A 9,913-nucleotide genomic window follows, 5' to 3' on the forward strand; every position below is an offset into this window, starting at 1 on the left:
TGTTAAATATGAGGGGAGTGATGCTGGTGTGTTGGTAGTGCGTGATGCTGGTGTGTTGGTAGTGCGTGATGCTGGTGTGTTGGTAGTGTGTGTGGTGCTGTGTTGGTAGTGTGTGATGCTGGTTTGTTGGTAGTGTGTGATGCTGCTGTGTTGGTAGGAACGCTACGTAACGCTGTTGTGTAGATAAAAACGTTGTGTGGCGCTGCAGTTGTTACCAAAAATATATTGTAGAGATGGAAATGTCGCTCAGTGCTCAGAAACAAGCGACAAAATCGGACGAATGCGTGCGAGGTTTGACCGGACACAAGTCGGGCATGAGAAACGTCGGAATAAACTCTGATCAATAAGTGAAAACAATAAACTCTTCAACATCTCAACAACATAGGTGAAGGGAAGCAATAGATCGGCGCGTTATTAGAAACAGGGAGAGGCTTTAATTGGTGTGGTGGAGTAAGAGTGCGGCAATCAAATTAATAAGAGAAGCGTGATATTAAATTATAACACGAGCAGAGCAGCGAAATAGATGCATTAGTGCGGCCGCTAAGTGGCCTTATGAAAAGTCAGCTGAATGATAATGAGAGTAGCCAGCTATTTTGCAGTAAGGCAGACCAGCCATCTGGTAGTAAGGCAGACCATCTGACTGGCAGTAAGGCAAACCATCTGTCTGGTAGTAAGGTAGACCAGCTGTCTGGTATTACGGCAGATCAACAATGACTTGGGACATATTTAGACCCACAAGGGAAGGTACTAACCTAGACCAGCTCGCTCGGAGTCATGCACGGGGATGTGGAAGGTGATGAGCTCGCGCTGCTTCCAGGGGAACATCAGGCTGTCCTCCCAGGACTTCTCAACGCCCTGCACAGCGCACAGGCGAGACTTCAATAAATAACTTCGTTGGCGAGCGCATGAAGGGGGACGTTGACTTATCAAATATTGTGAAGGTCGTCATGGGACCTTGGATTTACATCTGTGCATTTGGAAAATGAAGAATTTTCCATTCGTTTTCATTTAGGGATATATTTGATTCTTACACAATTCGTTCGATATTTCGACTGGTTTAAGAAACTCCTAAGGTACCCATTTCACCGAAAGGGGATTGATTTATCAAGTATCAAACTGAAAAATGCATTTATAAATTTTGGTCACAATTTAAAGACTCCTATGGCATTTGATTCACATCTTCGTCGTTCGCAGCGATATCAAGCTAAATGCTTGCTTGCATCTCACATATTCTAATTTTAACCTATCACAGAGTAATTCTCATTTTGGGCATCGCGCTTTAATCGATGCTAAACATTTCGAGATAAATAAAGATATATGCAATTACCACAACATCTTTTACCTTTGCAAATTAACACATTCAACGTTTTTATATCGGCATGCAAAACCTAGATGAAGATTATGGCAATACAATCGAAAGTTCGAAAAAAATTCTAGTTCTAAAAACGCCTTCCTCGTTTTAGTTTTTAAGACATCATTTCAAATCTAGTTTTAAGACATTCTAGTTCTAAAAATCTATTCTAATCATAGTTCTGCAAAAGTTCTATTTCTAAAAACGCCCTTCTCATTTTAGTTTTTAAGACATCATTCCAGATCTAGCTTTAAGAACGCCATTCTAGTTCTAAAAAGCGATTCTACTCATAGTTCTGCAAAAGTTCTAGTTCTAAAAACGCCCTTCTCATTTTAGTTTTTAGGACATCATTCCAGATATTGTTCTAAGAACGCCATTCTTGTTCCAAAATTCTGTTCTAATCCCGTTTCTACCAAAGTTCTAGTTCATCGAAGGCCAGACTCACGATGGGCCGCGGTAGCTGCGGGCTGGGCGGGTGATCGTCCCTCAGTCTATCCTTAACGTCCCCAGCCTTCGGTCCCTCAGTGACGTCGGCCCCGGGGGCGGTGGAAGAAGCGTTAGTTTCGACGCCGCGTTCCTGACGGGACACTTCCAGCACAGCGCGTCCCCCCACAGGGATCTTCCTGAGCATGTTAGCCACTTCGGTCTGGCTGAGACCTGTCACCTCCTTACCGTTCACCGACACAAGCTTGTCACCGATACGCAGAGTGCCTTCTTCAATGGCCGCGCCCTGGCACAACAATGAACTTCAGTACGAAAATACAAATGATGGCAAGGCAGTAAGATGGAAATGTTTAAATAGAATGCGGTCAATACTTAGCTACCGTCAATACTCTATCACTAAGTTTTGTTGCGGTTGAAACTTTGACTTGTTCGAATATTCCCATGCACATTCCAGGGTAACGGTAGGTTCCTAGTTGGTAGATTAACAGGCACTAGTTTAATCTCTTAAAAGAAATTATTCTACATCAATGGAACAATAACAAGTTACAATTTTTTTGTACATGAGAAATAAATACAAAATATAGGATCCCAGCGACATTTAGCCATGGACTGAGGTAGACGCATGATCGAAGGAGCTAAGCGTCTCTTGCGCAAAACACATCCTGATTCAATTAAAATTAGACTTGCAGCAATTTATACCATAACAATTATAAAAAATGAGACAAATAAAGGCACAAAGTTTGTAGAATTAAATGGAGTTTACGTCACCTGAGGCAGGACGCTCTTGATGTAGATAGGTGCATGTCCGCGAGCGGGGTTGTCGCGTGTAGTGATGGAGAAGCCGAGTCCATGTTGTCCCTTGGTGAGGCAGAGCGAGATGAGGCGGCCGGGTCTACGTGACCCACTTGCCAGCATCACCGTCTGCGTGCGGGCCGACAGCGACGGCGCTGTAGCGCCCTTACCGCCGGCCATGCCTGCTACAGGAGGAGCTCAACATAAGATGGTACGCACGGCAGTGACCGACATAGGAATATGATTCGACGAATATTGTTCGACGAATATTGTTCGACGAATATTGTCCTACAATATTCCTACATTGTTTTACAATATTCCTACATTATCCTACAATATTCCTATTGTAGGAATATTGTTCGACGAATATTAGACAACTCACAGTGAACGCATTTTCCAGGCTTCAATCGTCAAAAAGTAACCCGTATTTTCCCTCACTAGCGCGGATATAAGAATATATGAATAAATAGGTGGATAAAAACTTTTGAGAATCATGTACTCATTAGCAAGATTTAGGCATGTTATAATACAGTACCAGGTGTGGCGGGGGCTCTGCTGTTCGTGCGGTTCTTGGCGACCAGCAGACGAAGGGCAGGAGCTTGCATGGCGTCTTTGAAGATCTCTTGCGCCCTGAAATGCACCGAACAATTAATGGTTCAAATAAATCACTAAAGGCGGTGTAGAGGCACTTTTTTATACAGTAACTCAAGACTGCCTTGCACATTTTTGGTAATGGCTGTCATGCAGGGAACAATTAATGGTTCAAATAAATCACTCGAGGCGGTGTATAGGTGCAAACTTCATCAGGTGATTTTAGCGATGGCGATGCTGAGACAATCGCCTCAACGGTATATTGAGTTACAACACATGCATAAAAACCATGGCATCAACAGTATTATGGATCATAAAGTTGATAGCAAAGACGGCATTCATAGTTCAGAGAGGAATTGCAACAATAGTCCTGGCCAGCAGAGCTGTTGGACGAGTTGACTCACTGATGGAATGTGGTGTTGAGTAGCGAGTGTCCGTTGATATCAACAATTCTGTCGTGGACTTGAATACGTCCGTCCTGAGCAACCCTCCCTCCCTCCTCAACCCCCTCCACCAGCAGCCCCCCGCTGCCCTCCTCCCCACCACGCCCCATGGCCGGGGAGGGGATCACGTGGATGCCAAGAGGCCCACACCCGTTGTTCAGCACCACCAAGATTCTGCGCGCGCGTGGCAACAAGAGTTAACACTAAATTACCTATATACACGACAGTGATTTGGTCAGAAAAAAGCAACTGAAGGTCTATTTAAGTTTTTTTCATTGAGTTAGTGAACATTGTTGAATATTATGAAATGAAATAATCTATGATATTTTAGTTTTGTAGAATATTTGAGCAGCGATATATTTATACATGCCAGTGATTAGGTCAGATAAAAAGCAAATGAAGTTCTATTTATTTAAGTTCCTTCACAAAATTAGTTAACATTGATGAATATTATGAAATGAAATAATCTATGAAATTTTAGTTTTGTAGAATATTAGAGCAGAGATATACTATAAGAAATACTTCAGACGTGGCATCAATGAAACACGTTCAAGCCAATGCATAATTTCACAAATAATTTGTGAATATAGATATGAAGTCGAATTTAATTTTTCTCGTACAAAAATGAAAAATGTCAGAGCAAACCAGCAATGAATGAATCATTATGAACGATTCCAGAGATAATTCACTTGAGTGAAAACGCTTCAGGAACTCTCACCTTTCTTCCGCGAGTGATCTGCCGTCGGCGCTGGAGTGGCTTGCGTACGAGGCAGAATTTTGTGACCGGGCAAATGTTTGCGACGTTTCCCGCTGGCTGCGTTGGTTTTGGTTGATGTGGGGGCGAGTATCGAGGCAATAAGAGTCAAGGGAGGACGAGCGTTCATGGTGAGGTTGTGTTCTCCCAACATCGGCTACCTGTTCTGTTTGGTTGCGTGACCGCGTCGAGTGACTGCTGCTAACGTCTTTCTTCTTGTCGTAAGTTGCAGACAAATGGTTCTTCTGGTAATTAGACGAAGATTGGTCGAAATTTGAAGGTAATATGTCGTAATTATGAGATGTGTTATTATAAGCGGACGGGATGGAATCATGAGGGGAGAATGCGGTGCCGTTTCTATCGTATGAAGTAGCGTTGCTTTTCTTATCATAAGATGTAGGACTTTCGTAGAAGCCACTGTGGTCGGCAGTCTCCTGGTAATTACGAGTATCTAGGGAGGCTTGCCGGCTGTGGTGGGGACTGGTGGCCGCTCCCCCGACGGGATCCCGACGACGCATTTCATTGTAGCTCATCCCCGACCCGCCGACGCGCTCTGCAGCGTCCGCCCAGCGGGACATGGTCGGGTTGTCGGACAGCACCTACACGCCCATCGTGATAGAAATATCAGTCATTATTAACCTTTGTAATATCATACTTTACAGATCAAAGTGCAAAAATAAAGCATCATCACGACCAATAAGGCGCAATTAAATGCAATGCAAATCTCACATGTAGGAACGATTCTAGCTTGCTTATATTTTCGCTCTCATTGATAGGCATAACTTGAACGGCGGCCGTCTTAGTCTCATTGGCCAGGTCTTCTTACGGCACCACCAACGATATCACAATTACACTTGATGTCGTGCAAACACTTCGCTTATTTAGGTTTTAGCGCATAGTAGTGATCTAGTCAGTGATGTGAGACCTCGATCTTTCGCAAGACCCAGCTCCATGCCAAGACTCGGCTCTATCTCAACCACTATGCCGAGACCACTTCCTCCGTCAAGACCCCGCTATCTTGCAAGATCCTGCTATATTGCAAGGCCCCGCTTTGTTCTAAGACACTATTCTAAGGTCCCGTTCTCCAGTAAGACCCCGTTTAGCAAGAACCCACAGTGTTGCCAGCCCTGACTCTGCTCCAAGACCACGCGCTATCCCAAGAAAAAAGCTGTTTCAAACTCCCTTCTCCCTAAAACATGCAAGCCAAATCGGAAGGGCAATTATCCATGTTTATTGTTTCTGCCGTGAAGTGATCATGCACTATAAATGTCATGATCAAGTCGTAGGTATAGTATTGGCCTCACCTGCACAGAACATCTATTGCCATCCCTGGCGAAGCGGGAGAAGGCGGCGTTGGTGGCCGAGTGATGAGACGAGGCTGACGACGAGGCTGACGAGGAAGGCTTCTTCTCTTCCCCAGACCCCTCACCTCGCTCCTCACCAGGGAACAGGAACTCTCGACTATGGGGATTCGTAGGGTCCGGGTCCTACAAACAGTCAGGGATACATAAGCAGGGTATTGCAAATAAATAAGCAGGGTATTGCAGTTGAATGCGGGCTGTTGTATACCGAAGTCCATTGCTTAAACATTCACTAATGTAAGCCCTGTAAATACAAGATAGGACGTGTTCTATCGTACATTAAGCTAAGCCTCGTCTTCACCAACGAGCCGGTCTGTTGTGAACCTGCCTAGCATAAACTTGCTTTCTCTGCATGCCCTGGTCTCTGCTTTTACTACGAGTGTTATACGGAATTTAGTCCAAGCGTAGTAATCGAGAATATTACGCGGGCTGTGTGCGTTTCTAGGTCACTCTAATATTTCATTTTATTCTCTTTCTTTCGCTTATAATTTTTATTTTCTCAACCTGACAATCATTTTATTCTTAATCTCGGTCTAAAATCCGATGCCAAATGAAACTAATACCGGTACTTGCATTTCCTCAACATACATCGACACGAACGACGAGAAGCTAGTTCAGATGAAACTCAACACCTCATTATGAATTCAATTCAATTCAAATTCCTCTAGTTAACATAGAATCAGCTTCCTCTGCAAACTTCGTGCATATTTAATGCACAAACGGGATATGGATTAATACCGAGGAAACGTGTCTAAAATAAAAGCTAATGCGAGACATGAAAAACAAACGTCTGGCAATCTTTATCTTCATTTTACTCTTTCTTTTAATTAATTTCTTGAGATCGGAATTGAAACTCGCGCCAGGACTGCTTCTCGCAGCGTCAATTTTGTTTTCGAGAAAATTTCCAAAAACTCCGATATACTCATTATCGCATCAGCTAAATTTCCTTGCTATAGCACAGTTTCCATAAAAATAACATCAAATAGAGCCTAAAGAAGTAGGTAACTAATATAAAGATAATAAAGGAACGAGTTATTTAGTCCTGAAGGATTACCTTAAGCGGTGTGGAACTTGGCGGGGTGACGACATCGTCGTCAATAATTACTGGTGCCGCCGACCACCGCTTGTTGGGAACGGTGAACGTCCTGGGCCCACCGCCCCCCACTGCGGACTGTGGCACGCCGGAGGGGGCGGACTCGCCCCCCAGAGGGTCTAAAGATATTGGGGATATTCTGTTGAGTGTTGGTTCGCTGCCTCTCCTCACGTGCAGGGGAGGTGGTGTGTTGTTCAGCTCATCCCCCGTCACCTCGATGTCCGTGGTGTTCAGGCCCCCGCCATACTCACTGCCAATCTGTTAGTGTGCGTCGATAAACAAAATTATGTAAAGTTAATTATTGGGATGCTTCCATTGATGGTCGTAGGTAATTACAAGACACTATAGTTGATACACAAAAAAGGATAGGGGTTTGGAGTACAACAGCTGATTTAGCAATAAGCATCATCGGACCTAAATAAAGTGAAGCAAGATTCGGTGCTGACTGACGTAAACGAATTATATATTGGACAAGAATAAAGTAGTGTAGTATTGGAGCTAAATTAAGTAAAAGGAGCATTGAAGCTGAATGAAGTATTGGACCTAAATGATGTATTGAAGCTGAATGAAGTATTGGACCTAAATGAAGTATTGAAGCTGAATGAAGTATTGGACCTAAATGAAGTATTGAAGCTGAATGAAGCAAAGTTGACCTGGAAAATATCGGGCGTGTGGCTCCTGGAAGGCAGGGTTGTCGGGGCGTCAGTGCGAGGAGGTACGCCAGGGGAGTCGGGGCCGGTAGCCCCCTTGTGTGGGGGATGTTCTGTGTAGACGGCGATGATCTGGTCTCTGTCGTCGACCACGTCACACAGACGGTCGTCGGGGTCTAGGATGCCTCCGTCCAACTGACGAAGGTTTGCGATCGTCACCCAGTTGCCCGTCGTCTGCACACCCAAGATATTTATTGTAAATATTTTGCGTACAAAATGAAATTGAAAGGAAAGAAATAAGAATGGTGCATGTCCGTTCAGCGGGATAAAATTTTCGCTGCTAAAAATTTAAAACGGATATGATGGAGGAACTGCACTGATTCGTTCACAGATATAGAATAAACAGTGAGAATATCAAGAAAATAATCACGAAGGGTCAAAATACTTCCGGTTTCGTCGTTGAGACGATCAAGGGTTCTCGGCTGAACATACGGCTCCGAACAATGGGCTAGAAACACTAGCACTGAACCGGCACAAATTCTTACCGGTTTTAACGCCGCTAATAAGCAGTGGCAGCAGTCAAGTGCTGCATGCACAGAGTTCTCCGCCCACACGTAATTTCATGCTATGCGTATTAGAATAGTTGTTAAAGACTTAAATATTGAACATAATAAACAAGATTTAAACATTTAATCAAACTACTCTAATTTGAATGCCTATTTTCGCTTAATTTTGTCAAGTTCTGAATGTAGAGCTAACTTCTCCGGAAGCCTCAGACATCGATGCAAAAAACATCCATCCTTAGATCGCAAATATTAATTGAATGGTGGTCTAGTTTGCATCCATCTTGAAATTGATAATATTAATTAATAAATGTTAAAAATTCAACTGATAACATAGATAAAATTATTGGCACCATTTGCGATGCGTTGATCATAATACCTGGGAGAAGTTGGCCGGGAGGGACATGCCTTTTTCTTTACGTTGCAAGTTGTAAGTCTGGGAGCGGCTACGGCAAAAAATCCTTGTAAGTTTGTTAGCGACGCCTACGACGTCCGAATACTGAACCTTCAGACTCTGGCAGCTTCCATCACAGCTGCCTTTCTTGCTCTTCAGAGTCGACGTTTTGTATTTGACGTCTTCGGATCCGAGTTTTGCTTCTTCCTTGAATATTTTATCTTTTGATCCGAAAATACTGTCTTTAGAAGTAAAAATTTTATCCTTTGACCCAAAGATTCTTTCCTTGGAGAAAAACAGCTTTTCTTTGGAGGCAGACAGTCGAGAAGAGAGGGAACCGCGCCTGTCTTTGGTAGACTGGCGTCGTGTGGAATTGGCAACATCGGTTTCGGGTTGTACGACCTTCCCATTTATGGTCATCTGAACATGAGCATTCGATGAGTTCTTTTCCTTTATAAGTCCGGGAACACCTTCGTTGCCGTCAACAGGTACCACCAAAACAGCTCCAGTTCCACCGTCGAAGTCTTTGGCCTCGTACCCGCTGTCTCCTGAATCATCTCGACTGGAGCTTGAAATACTATCGCAGCTCACAGGAACTCCATCGTCATCGGAAATGCAAGTCTTTGACACAAACTTTGTGTCTTTTTCTGCAACGGCTTCAGGAGACGAGACAGACTTCCTGGCAATGGATTTCACGACTGGACGACCATTGACAGTAACGCCGTTCATGTTGTCTTCGGCGTTGGTCTCAATATTGACGACGTCTTCTCGGACATCAAGAACGTCTTCGTCCACATCGGTAACATCTCCCTCCTCCTCAAGTTTGTTCAAAATTATACATGACTTCTGCCGACCACTGCTGCTGAAAGCTTTGTTCCTGAAATTTTGTTCACTAATTTTGCTCGTATTATTGTTATTGTTGTTGAGGGTAACGACACATTTAGTTTTGAGTTGTGGCACATGAGACGCTATGGTGAAGCTTTGCTCGCGCATCGTAATCACCCTGGTCAAATAATATGTGTAGTATCTTCTTATACCGGCCGCGTACAGGGAGCAAGCTAGTAAGTGACCACCTCAAGGATTACTCACAAAATGGGACGTTGAATTATCTACAGCCTACATTAGCTGAAGAGATGAAGGCCGGTTAAAACGTAGTAGCATCGAAAATATTTCTTGGATGGAATTATTAATAAACTTAAAATGCACCAAATAAAAAAATTCTATTCAAGACGAGCGGCTAGGAAACTTGAAGCAAGCGGAAGCCAATCATCGCTGAGCCAACGACGCAGAACAAAACAATACTAAGCATCCATGTTATGTTTTGCAAATAAATCGCAAAGCCGATTTCGTTCATAATATAAGAGTTTAAAGAGCATATATTTTTAAAACATTAAATATTTTATCAGCAAAAATACAAATACGGGCATAAACCTAAATTATTTTTTAATACCTCGCAGCACATTTAGGAAATAATTTT

At 43.4% G+C, this 9,913-nt stretch overlaps 1 protein-coding gene across 1 annotated transcript in view; it reads right to left on the bottom strand.

The window, feature by feature from the left end:
* LOC108665853 overlaps nt 1-9,157 on the bottom strand; it is a 34,630-nt gene extending 25,473 nt beyond the window's left edge. The window contains exons 1-10 of the mRNA XM_047879471.1: nt 8,422-9,157; nt 7,483-7,713; nt 6,791-7,087; nt 5,680-5,862; nt 4,340-4,974; nt 3,583-3,795; nt 3,123-3,217; nt 2,564-2,769; nt 1,797-2,081; nt 753-855 (exon numbers count right to left, since the gene is read on the bottom strand). Of these exons, the coding sequence (XP_047735427.1) occupies nt 753-855; nt 1,797-2,081; nt 2,564-2,769; nt 3,123-3,217; nt 3,583-3,795; nt 4,340-4,974; nt 5,680-5,862; nt 6,791-7,087; nt 7,483-7,713; nt 8,422-8,856 (2,683 nt within the window). The 5' untranslated portion in view covers nt 8,857-9,157. The remainder of the gene's footprint in view (nt 1-752; nt 856-1,796; nt 2,082-2,563; nt 2,770-3,122; nt 3,218-3,582; nt 3,796-4,339; nt 4,975-5,679; nt 5,863-6,790; nt 7,088-7,482; nt 7,714-8,421) is intronic.
* Between the last annotated feature and the right edge of the window lie 756 nt (nt 9,158-9,913).

This window comes from Hyalella azteca, unplaced genomic scaffold (genome assembly GCF_000764305.2).
Source record: "Hyalella azteca isolate HAZT.00-mixed unplaced genomic scaffold, Hazt_2.0.2 contig3147, whole genome shotgun sequence".
NCBI classification, from domain to species: domain Eukaryota; kingdom Metazoa; phylum Arthropoda; class Malacostraca; order Amphipoda; family Hyalellidae; genus Hyalella; species Hyalella azteca.